Source organism: Coregonus lavaretus, assembly GCF_964263955.1.
Source record: "Coregonus lavaretus genome assembly, chromosome: 5".
In the NCBI taxonomy this organism is placed as follows: Eukaryota; Metazoa; Chordata; class Actinopteri; order Salmoniformes; family Salmonidae; genus Coregonus; species Coregonus lavaretus.
In genome coordinates this window covers 65758383-65770632 of record NC_139992.1, presented here as the reverse complement: position 1 = coordinate 65770632, position 12250 = coordinate 65758383, and the positions used below count along the sequence as shown (strand labels likewise).

Below are 12250 nucleotides of genomic sequence, written 5' to 3'. Positions count from 1 at the left end.
TGGGGTTCCTCCTCACATTGACGATCAGACACACGCTAAAATATTCACAACAGAAAAATTCCCAGTTGGAATGTCAAAATCAGATTTGCACCAACCAAACCCCCATTAAAACTTTATTCTGTTAAATATACTCCTGGCAATCAGAATCAGACGTTTTTCTTCATTTTTGAAAAGCCTCAAGCCTAGGGCTGGCTAAGTCCTTTCTAATATGGCTGTGCAAAGCTCCGATGCAGGTTTCTCGTTTTGACGGAGTGGACAAATCAACAAGTTTTTCTCCCTTATCAAGCCCAAGCGACCAGGCCAATCAAACAGGCCATTCATTTCAATAAGGAACGGTGGAAGTCATGAGGGGAGGCAGCGGGGGAGGCGGCATGAGAGGGGGACCATCACGGTCCACCCTAACATCACAGGAGAGCTGCTGCATGCCTGTCTGCCCACTCCTCTGCTCTGTGCCCTGCACATTGATTATCATTCTTTTCCATCTCCATCATACAAACACTGGGTTTATCTATATTGGCTGTTTAGGCTCCTGTAATAACATATTGATTCAGTGTAGAGCACTGGGAAAATGGTGGGTCGCGTGTGTGCAGAATGGACCATGATGACCTTGAGATAGTTGTGCGTCTGTCTGTCTGTCTGCCTTGGAGAGATACACTATATATACAAAAGTATGTGGACACCCCTTCAAATGACTGGATTTGGCTATTTCAGCCACACCTGTTGCTGACAGGTGTATAAAATCGAGCACACAGCCATGCAATCTCCATAGACAAACATTGGCAGTAGAATGGCCTTACTGAAGAGCTCAGTGACTTTCAATGTGGCAGTGTCATAGGATGCCACCTTTCCAACAAATTAGTTACATTTCTGCCCTGCTAGAGCTGCCCTTGTCAACTGTAAGTGCTGTTATTGTGAAGTGGAAACATCTAAGAGCAACAACGGCTCAGCCGTGAAGTGGTAGGCCACACAAGCTCACAGAACGGGACCGCCAAGTGCTGAAGCCTCTGGAAGCAACGTCAGCACAAGAACTGTTCATCGGGAGCTTAATGTAATGGGTTTCCATGGCCGAGCAGCCGCACACAAGCCTAAGATCATCATGCACAATGTCAAGCATCGGCTGGAGTGGTGTAAAGCTCGCCGCCATTGGTCTCTGGAGCAGTGGAAACGTGTTCTCTGGAGTGATGAATCACGCTTCACCATCTGGCAGTCCGACGGACAAATCTGGGTTTGGCGGATGGCAGGAGAATGCTACCTGCCTGAATGCATAGTGCCAACTGTAAAGTTTGGTGGAGGATGAATAATGGTCTGGGGCTGTTTTTCATGGTTCGGGCTAGACCCCTTAGTTCCAGTGAAGGGAAGTCTTAACGCTACAGCATACAATGACATTCTAGACGATTCTGTGCTTCCAACTTTGCGGTAACAGTTTGGGGAAGGCCCTTTCCTGTTTCAGCATTACAATGCCCCCGTGCACAAAGCGAGGTCCATACAGAAAGGGTTTGTCGAGATCGGTGTGGAAGAACTTGGCTGGCCTGCACAGAGCCCTGACCTCAACCCCATCGAACACCTTTGGGATGAATTGGAACCCCGACTATGAGCCAGGCCCAATCGCCAACATCATTGCCCAACCTCACTAATGCTCTTGTGGCTGAATGGATCAAGTCCCCACAGCAATGTTCCAACATCTAGTGGAAAGCCTTCCCAGAAGAGTGGAGGGTGTTATAGCAGCAAAGTGGGTACCAACTCCATATTAATGACCATGATGTTGGAATGAGATGTTCGACGAGCAGGTGTCCACATACTTTTGGTCATGTAGTGTACAAAAGTCACGAGACGCAGGCTTCCTCAGAGACATTGTATTCTTCTACCGTGACGACAATAACAATGTACCGCTAACCATTTAGCGTAAAATCAATTAAAATCAATGCCATGTCAGAGCAAACACAGAGTGGCTACACTAAGCAATTAACAATGTCCCTGCAGATGTTTCTTCCTCAGTAAGGCCAGAGCTTAACCCATTTCAGTTCCTTTGTGGAAGAAATGGAACCCTCATTTATCTTAGCTAGCTGGACGAAGTGAAAAGCACAGTAAACGGTCTCTGGAGTGACCATAGTTAGTTAGCCTGTCTGTGATTTTTTACGAGACCGAAGGTCACCTTGGAATGGTCAGTATATGTCGCTCTCTACACAGTCTAGACTAGATATCTGAGCAAACCTGTGGTTCAATTAGTTAGAATACACTTGCTACAAACCCTGAGCCACTGAAGGCCTAGATTATAACATTGTGAGTCCATTTTGGACCATGAACACCAGTGACAGTGAGACAGTCAGATATGAATGAACCTAGCTTAGCATCGTACCCTTGCGGAGGTCGGCCAGTGGTTCCAGCACGCCCCTGCGGAAGGCTGCCATAGGGTCCTGGACACAGGAGCGCAGACTGAGCGTGCTCTGTAGATGGGGTTCCTTCAGCAGCAGTTCTCTGTAGGCGGCGAGCTGGGGTGCTCTGCACAGCAGGGCGGCGATACTGTGCACAAACTCTGGCACCAGGCAGGTGTAGGTGTTGTCAGCCTGGCAGTAGTGATATGCAACCACCTGGATGGGAGAAAAGAGAGGGAACAATTGTTTAGGAACTTTAGTGGCTTAAAATATATGTGACCCAACACCCTCAGCTGCTGGAGATCAGGAGACAGCTCACCCTCCTCCAGAAGCTCTACGGACTCTACAACAGTGTCATCGACACCGTCAACGGCTACTATGACATCCTCTGGGCCGACATCCAAATAGAGAGGATCAATAACAAACTTCTAGACTTCCAGACGCGGTAAGGAAATCAAACTACAACCCAGACCATGAGAGACATTTACAAAGAAATCATTGATAAATAATCTCATTGAGGATCTACATTTCCAAAAGGAAGTTACTAAATGTTCTTGTTTTACAAAACCATACTACAGTGTCAACTATGAGTAGCTTATATTGTTGTTGGTTTTAGTCTGCAAAAAACTGCAAAGCTGGCTGTGTGACCTCAAAGTCCTTGTAAAGCCAATAGGCTTGTTGACTACAAGGCATTTGATGCAATACAGTAGCTCGGTATAGCGACTAAGCCGTCCCTGACCTCATTCCACTGCTGCCATTATACAATAGGAATTTGGAGGTGAAAATACAGTAGTCTAAATGCTATTTGTTAGTCTGAAACCAAAGCTGGGACTTGAAGGCATGTCCTTGTATTGTGAACTTCAGATGCAACCCTTACGAAAAAAAGATTGCAGTCAGACTGCAGTTTAACTGAAGTACAATGCAGTATTACTGCAGTTAAAGTGCAGTCCAAATGCAGTAGGCTGCAAATACTGTGTCCAAAATAACAGTTTTTTTTTACTACAGTAATTTTGCAGTGTAACTGCAGTTACAGTGCAGTATAACTGCAGTTCAACTGCAGTACACTGCAGATATTCTGCAATTACTTTGTCCAAAATACCACAGTCAACTGCAGTTTCTACACTTTTACTGCAGTTTCAAAACTGCAATCTTTTTTTGTAAGGGAATTGGCTGACTCTAAACCAGACACACATAACCCACTCTAACCCACCTAAGCAGGGGTGTATTCAATAGGGACAAAACGGAAGCCAACGGGCCGAAACGGGGAAGGCCTACTTGAAATGTTGCGAAACTTTTTGCTACGCTGTGCACTAATTAATAGGACCCAGGTGTCATTCCCTACTCAGACAGAGGGTTCGATGATCAACAGGCTGAAGCAAAGCTCAACAACCTCAGCTAACCTCCCCAAAACACTGGGCCCTAGGTGGACCTCCAAAAGTAGGATGTGCTGCCTGTGCCTTGTGCTGAACAGGTTCTGCTGTGCTCACGGACACGGACATCTGATTTGGACAGGGGGCGGGGGACAGGAGGGGGGCGGTGGGATCCTTGGGATCTGTGGCTCTTTCTCTGTGTCCTAATTACACTCAAACCTGGAGGAGCTGACACACTTTACAAGTACAGCAGGACAGGAGGAGCAGGTGACTGGCTAGTTGCTCCTGCACCTTAACGCACCACACAGCAGCCATACCTCTGCATGGGTCTACTGCAGAAAGGAACTGCAGCCCTGCAGCCTGTCCCCAGGCACAATGACGTAGTTGTCCCCGAGATAATAATATATAATATGCCATTTAGCAGACGCTTTTATCCAAAGCGACTTACAGTCATGTGTGCATCCATTTTTACGTATGGGTGGTCCCGGGGATCGAACCCACTACCCTGGCGTTACAAGCGCCATGCTCTACCAATCGAGCTACAGAGGACCACAGACTACAGATATATCAGAGAAACAGTTGGCCCAAAACAACACCAGTCTCAGAACCGAACGTTCACAATCAGATGAGAAATAGATTCTAAATATGTCCACGAAAATGTCTTGGACCCGACCGTCGAGTAAATCATGCCACTGTGACATCTGAAAATGGTCTCATTTGCAATAGGAGAAATATAACTCTCGCCAAACTATAAATCAAGGATAAGCACTTTAGCTGTAGCAAAGTCGTGCGCTAAAACCCAGGATGATCTCTGTCACTGAGATCCAAATGGCAGAGGAAGTTGGCACACGATTGTAGCCTAGGACGAGGGAAGGAGGACCTTGAGGCGCAGGCCTGGCCCGGCTGCTTCCGTCTTAATTTCCAATTATGTATTATTGCATCGTCTGCTTGACAGATGGCGTTTTTTCCTGTTTGGACAGACTAGGTTACTAGGGAAGGCTTGTCCTACACCTACTCGGGGGGACTTCTTGGCCCAATGCAGCCTTCAGAGAGAGACGGCCGGGCTAACATGATCAATCTACGGAGCCTTCTCGAGTGGTGGAGAATTCTCAGGCCACTTTTTCACTGGGCATAATGATAAACTAGCCGAAGTATGGACCATTGCCAAAGTACTGCTACCAGCTCTGCTGCCAAGACAGCCCACGAAACGAACCTCGAGAGGTGGTCTGAGTTCGGTTCGCTTGAATTCCACGGTCCGGTTCCCTTTATTATGGCAATGTGAACACAAAGCTCCCCAGGTTGGCTTGTCATTATTTCCGCACCACACACTAGCCTACTGCAACACCGTTTCCCCTGCCATAAACCCTCTCATTGGTGCCACAAAAGAGAGAAGATGATTGGATATTGATTAGCGATTGTCAAGGATGCACATAAATTTCAAAATATGTGTTTTAATTTTTAGTTCAGATAATTTTTTGCAATATGTGATCTATAGGCTAAGAGAGCTTCATAAGGTGTTTATTCAATTGTGGGGTTTGAGTAGTGTGAAAAGACAACATATTTGGTAAGATTCAAAGCATAGAGTACAAAATCCATTCTAGCTCTTAAAGGTGCAGATAATTACAGCAGTAATTACAGCCTTATTTAATCTGCAGTTATTCTTCTGCTATTTATTCTATTACCAATATTATTTGCATGTTAATAGTATCTTCTTATTAAAATTATTATGTCTAATCTTTTAACTAAATGCAATCTATTAGCTTCCAAAACGTAAGTAGGTACAGTATATCTAGCTGTCCGAAAAACACATTCTGATGGAATGGCTTGTCCTGCACTTTGTAAAGTGAATGTTGGAAAAAGATATTGGTTCCTTTCTAAACATAGCAATGTGAATGTAAAGAGGACCCGGACCACAAAATAGCTGAAGACAACTGGCAAAAGAGTTGAGTCCTCATTTAAAGGCAAGGGCAGTGTGAATACAAAGAGAACTGAGTTCTTTCGCTTTTTTTTTTTTTTTACCCCAGAGTTAATTTTAAAGAGGACTGAGATCGGTTCTTTTAAAGAGGAGTATATGTGAAAACACTGAGACAATGAAGTCAAACGAGAGGCTACAACAAATAATTTTGGAACAATAAAGAGCTGTATCGGAGAGAGAAACTATCCTTGCTATCGATATAGCATACTGCCGTGAGAGAGACAATGCCGTCAGACACTGGGCGAGCGGTTTTGTGTTCTGAAAACACACAGAGGTAAGCAGATGTCCATTGTTGGGGATGGATTAGAATGAAAGAGAGGAGACAGCAGCTTGCTAATCAGAAACTGTTTTACTGTACAGCTACTCTGAGAGGAAGGATGCAGGAACAGTGAGGTACAATGTCTCACAGATGTGGACCATATTCCACCTTATGCAGGCCACTATTTCATCAGAGACATGAACATCTGGTGTTTGCCACGTATTTCTAGGTGATTCTCTGCAGTACAACTGAAAGTTCCCAGAGTCATAACTGACTGTCATTCATTTCAAATTCAGGGACACAACCTTCAAGTGTGATTATGCTCATATAAGTGAATCAAGCGATACCGGTGCCTTATTGCAACTGCAAAAGCCTATCAAATACAGTACTTTGCAGATACATAAGTGAGTGCCCTGGATATGAGGGTGACTTTGAAAAGAGGCATCTCCTTTTTATTTAGCCGTGATGACTGAAGATGCAGCGTAGCGCGGCAGTAACTACACAACAGGTAGAGAACCCCTTTGAGAGTTAGCATTGAAAGCAGTTTAGTGCATAACTTGCATGAGGGATTCACAGAGTTGAAATATGTTCAGATGTGCTTCAGTGGCGCGTGGCTCGTAGAGGCTGCCTGGCACATTTACTCCCTATGGCGGTGACTTGCTGTTGTCATCTCACGCTATACTATCCCATGTTAGTGCAGCACTGATCCGATCCATCCAGGGCAGAAGTGGAAGGTCATTATGATGTTGAGGGGTGTTTAAAACACGTGTTGTTGAAATAACTTCACAGTCATGACATGGAGAAAGAAAGCAGGCCCCTCTAAAGCTATTTTCCATAAGACTTCTGAACCCTTCATATGATGTAACAGCACAAGGGACAAGGGTGAATGAAATGCCTTGGAATGTTTTAGTCATGCTTGCTTTTAATAATGTTTCAACTCGAACTGGCTAGCTACTGTCCTTGTTTGTTGTGATTGAATGGCAAAGACACACCCAAGAAACACCCACATCAAACCACAGCCCAAGACAACTCTCGTTTCCCTTCAGTCATGGCCGCTAGCATTTCTTAATGAGCATTGAAATGATGAAAAACAAGGCCAAATTAGGAAGTGCAGTCGCCCTTTAAGTATTTCTAAAAGTCCTACAGTAATGTTTGCAATGGCATGCTAAGATGCAAGATGGATAGTGGCGCAGCTTATTTCTCATATAATATAATAATAATAATATGCCATTTAGCAGACACTTTTATCCAAAGCGACTTACAATCATGTGTGCATACATCTTTACGCATGGGTGGTCACGGGGATCGAACCCACTACCCTGGCGTTACAAGTGCCATGCTCTACCAATTGAGCTACAGAAACAACACAGGGAATAAATATGAGGCTATAAAATAATATGCAAAATGACAGATGGATATTTAAAAAGCTGTGGGATGGGGAACTCTGTGTGAAATGGAACAATTAGGTGGTGAATATATAAGCTGTAATCACGCTTTAAACTCAGCAGGGTATCTCAGAGGCAATTTATACCTGAGCATATCCACTTTGTTAGAATACTATGTGTAAATACTATGTGTGGTCCTCTGTAGCTCAGCTGGTAGAGCACGGCGCTTGTAACGCCAAGGTAGTGGGTTTGATCCCCGGGACCACCCATACACAAAAAAATGTATGCACGCATGACTGTAAGTCGCTTTGGATAAAAGCGTCTGCTAAATGGCTTATTATTATTAAATGGATGGTGACACTGTTAATATTTTAACCGTAAAGGACAGGCTACTTACTGAACTACACACAAATAACAACAAGTTGCCAAGCCATAATATACATACATTATGCTGGAATAAGTAAACCCATAAATAAGACATTCCGCATTGACAGTCGCCTCAGATTGTAGGAAGCTGCTATCTTCATGTTGTGAACTGTGAGCCACAGCCTTCCGATTTAGGATTTTTTTTTTTTTTTTTTTTTTTGTTAATTTCACCTTTATTTAACCAGGTAAGCCAGTTGAGAACAAGTTCTCATTTACAACTGCGACCTGGCCAAGATAAAGCAAAGCAGTGCGATAAAAACAACAACACAGAGTTACATATGGGGTAAAAAAAACATAAAGTCAAAAAATACAACAGAAAATATATATACAGTGTGTGCAAATGTAGCAAGTTATGGAGGTAAGGCAATAAATAGGCTATAGTGCAAAAAATTACAATTAGTATTAACACTGGAATGCTAGATGTGCAAGAGATTATGTGCAAATAGAGATACTGGGGTGCAAAAGAGCAAAATAAATAACAATATAGGGATGAGGTAGTTGGGTGGGCTAATTTCAGATGGGATGTGTACATGTGCAGTGATCGGTAAGGTGCTCTGACAACTGATGCTTAAAGTGTACCCAACCTGAGGTCTTTCTGACCACACTGCTAACATGTTTCCCTGGCAACACTGAGATTGTGTCCCAAATGGCACCCTATTCCCTTTATAGTGCACCCTATTCCCTTTATAGGGCTATGGTCAAAAGTAGTGTACTATATTGGGAATAGGGTGCCATTTGGGACGTTGCCAGAGACGAGTCCTAGTGGAGTCTGGCCTGACACATCATTTGCCTCTCTCTGTGAATGACAGAAGAGTACCCAGGCAATTACAACATGTTAAGGACACACAATGAGCTTCTCACTCTCTCCCTCTCCATTGTATTGGAACCGCCAAGCTGACAATTGGGACTGAGCGACTTCATGTTGGATATAATGTCCATTTGATGAGGGAGAGTTAAGAGGAATGGTTATTTAACTAAGCCCAGTGCTAGCTGCAAATCAAACAGGACCATGATGTGAGAATTTATTTAACAGGGACTCCGTGATTGTCTTTAATAAACATCCAGGATCCTCAGGGACATTTTTATTATTCACTAGCTTCATATAAAAATAAATGAATGTAAGCAAACATAAATCAACTGAGTGCCGCATGCAGCATTATGTTTTTGGATAAAACCCTCATAAATACTAATGGAAACAGCCTGGATATGAAAGGACGCGAGTCAGAGAGACCCCAACAGCCTCCCTCCCTAAACCTCAGGTGGTGGATGGAGGGATGAAATGAAGGACAGGGGAAGTAGACTGAGAGAGAAGGGAATACTTCATTAGTGAAAGTGAATGGAAGCTCTTGGGATCCTGGACACTCATCAAATTCTTGCTATTCTGAGCACAAAGATACACTTCATAGTAACAAAATGTCTTCATTGAACCTGACCAGTGAAATGAGACAATGCTCAAAAGCCGTCATGTTTAATAAACACATTTCCATGCAAACATTAGACCAACTTAAAAATAAGTTCCCTTCTAATCTCAAAGGGTATGTCCCAAATGGCACCTTATTCCCTACATAGCGCTACTTTTCACCAGAACTCTCTCTGTGATTTGGGACACTGGCACAAGTCACAACAACAACATTCCCAATTGTTGGGTTGGGCTATGAGCTGTGATCTGGCCAGGTGAACTTCCAGTACCTTGGTGGCCAGCCGTTTGACGGCCTCCTCCTTGCGTCTCTGGATCTCTGGGGTGCCGGGACAGCTGTTGTTCCTCAGGGTGTTGGTGGCGCTGGGGGGCGGGGTAGGCTGGGGGGGCTGGCTGAGGGGGAGGTCTGTGCTCTGGGTGTCCCCACCACCTGGAAGGAAGAGAGAGAGGGAATCAGGGTCTATCAACAGGAAGAATCACTGTGAAGACTCTCCTGCTGGTTCAGGTGCAACCATGGCCATATCCCAAATGGCAACCTATTCCATGTATAGTGCACTACTTTTGACCAGGGGCCATAGGGCTCTCGTAAAAAGTAGTGCACAATATAGGGAATTGGGTGCTATTTGGGACACAACGCATAACTTTTCATTGTTTGACAAATCAATACATTTTTGATTCTCACAATGAGTATTTATTCTCATTCGTACAGAATAACCTTGAGAGAATGTGTGGAAGACTTACGCGTAGCATAAAGTGTTCAGAATTTCAAAACTCGTGATAGCATAGAAATGACATCAATGCAACCAAAGCTGTGCCCTTCTATGTTCAGAAACATACAGTAGTCTAAACCAACAATATTTACTTCCTGTCAGAAGAGTTCCTGAACATTTGATAGAGGAAGATCCTCTGTCACTACTGTACATGTTGATGGATTTAACTGCACATTATATCAGCACATTATAAACTAGGTGGTTCGAGCACTGAATGCTGATTGGCTGAAAGCCGTGGTATATCAGACCGTATACCATGTGTATGACAAAACATTACTTTTTACTGCTCTAATTATGTTGGTAACCAGTTTATAATAATAAGGCACCTCTGGGGTTTGTGGCATATTGCCAATATACCACAGCTAAGGGCTGTATCCAGGCACTCCGCGTTGTGTCTTGCTTAAGAACAGCCCTTAGCCGTGGTATATTGGCCATATACCACACGACCTCGGACCTTATTGCTTAATTATATGAACCCACAGTCCAATCTCCTTATAGAGCACCCAACATGATGGTTCTAACAACATGAATGATGATGTGGAGGATTAGGTCACATTTAGTCCAGGCAGCATGTGACTGTGGATGCATCCCAAATGGCACCCTATTCCCTATATAGTGCACTACTTTTGACCAGAGTCCTATGGGGTGTAAATAGGGTGCCATGAGGGATGCATTCCGTGACTGGATGACGAGCCTCAAATCCTATTGTCCTTGCCAACACTACCACTGTATTCTCATGTTAGGGTCACAGGGCCTGAGTCCCAAATGGCTCCCTATTCCCTATCTTAGACCAGGGCATATAGGGGTCTATTCAAAAGTTGTGCACTATATAGGGAATAGGGTGCCATTCGAGATGTAACTAGGGGTTACTTCTTACTTTTGGGCGACACGCTGGGGCTGTTGGAGGCAATCTGCCGCATGCGGCCGCCATGACAGCTGAGCGCCACCAGCCGGGAGATGACAGCTGTCTTGCCGAAGCCCACGTTGCCTACAACCACGGCGCCGCGGCTCTCTCCGGCCTCGCCTCCGCCCTTCAGCACGTCCTCCAGCTGCTGGAAGAGCCAATCGCGGCCCACGAACACTGAGTCTGTGGTGATGCTGGGCACCTCGAACAGCAGCGGCTTGAGCATGATGTCCACCGGCTTATAGGGAGCGAAGCGGGCTGGAGGAAACCAAATAAAACAGACAAACATTTACTCCCTGAGGGTTCATAAGAAAATAGTTCAAATATAATGCATCGTACATTTACACAGTTGCTGAAAAGCAGCTAGGCAAAAGAGTAAAGAGACAAACGTTTGCCTCAGCTCCCAGGTTTCTGGCGTTAAGACAAGCCTTGAAACTGTTTTTGTCACTGATTATAAGGGAACGTCTCCATATGAAACACTGTTTACACCTGCGCTGTTGACCATACATTTTTCATCTATTTCCTCTGAAAGCCAGCGCTCAGCCAAAATGACGCAATATGAAGCAATGTTCAACATTTCTGTGGATTGCGAAACTGACACTCACGCTCAGAATGTGGAGCCCGAGTCCTAGATAATCTGATTCAAATCAATATATTTTTCTCCTGGAATTTCCTCTGAACCGTCTTTGTGTATCTCACTCTCACACTGTTCGCTCTCACACCATTTGAGGAATATAAATATCCCTGGCTTTGACATGTCAGTTAATCAGAACCAGAAAACACTGTCTGTCTGTCTACGGCGGTTGCAGTGTGATAAGTGCTGACTGTCAGCCAGGCGATAAACACCTGCTGCATGCCAAACACTCTTCTCTGGGCTGTTGAGGGGGAGGAGAGAAGATGCCTGGGCTGCAGTCAGTGTCCACTACACAACTAGAGAAACAGAGGGGGCTATTTTTCCTCTGCAGATCTCTCTCTCTCTCTCTCTCTCTTTCTTCTTCCTCCTCTCTCTTTATCAGTCTGATCTCTCTCTCTATCATTTCTCTCTCTATCCCTCTCTCAGTCTTTGTTATGTACAGCTAGTTCCATTGACTTGGCCCATTTGTGAGTGATCTTCAACAGGGCAGCTAGCTTCAGCGTTGATTATTTCTCTACCCCACACACACACCTCGGCTGCATGAGAGAGAAACATCAGTACTAGCCGTACTACCTGACCACGGCCAGTTCCCTCTGAGAACAGAGGTTTAGTTGGAGAAGCTACTCAACTGCATTCAAACAGCCATTGGCAATCATGTAGGCGGATGGCAAAGGTTTGCAATTTATTTTCTATTTTTCCATTAGACTGCTTAAAGTGTCTGGAAAGCCAAACACATAA

The 12250-nt window shown here is 44.5% G+C and overlaps 1 protein-coding gene across 2 annotated transcripts in view; it reads right to left on the bottom strand.

Moving 5' to 3' along the window:
- Positions 1–12250, bottom strand: part of tanc1b (tetratricopeptide repeat, ankyrin repeat and coiled-coil containing 1b) — a gene marked incomplete at its 3' end in the record, with an annotated part of 187814 nt that overhangs the window by 38500 nt on the left and 137064 nt on the right. For both annotated transcript variants that reach the window (XM_084162237.1, XM_084162238.1), the window contains exons 9-11: positions 10852–11136; positions 9477–9634; positions 2357–2588 (exon numbers count right to left, since the gene is read on the bottom strand). In XM_084162237.1, coding sequence (XP_084018363.1) covers positions 2357–2588; positions 9477–9634; positions 10852–11136 — 675 coding nt within the window. The remainder of the gene's footprint in view (positions 1–2356; positions 2589–9476; positions 9635–10851; positions 11137–12250) is intronic.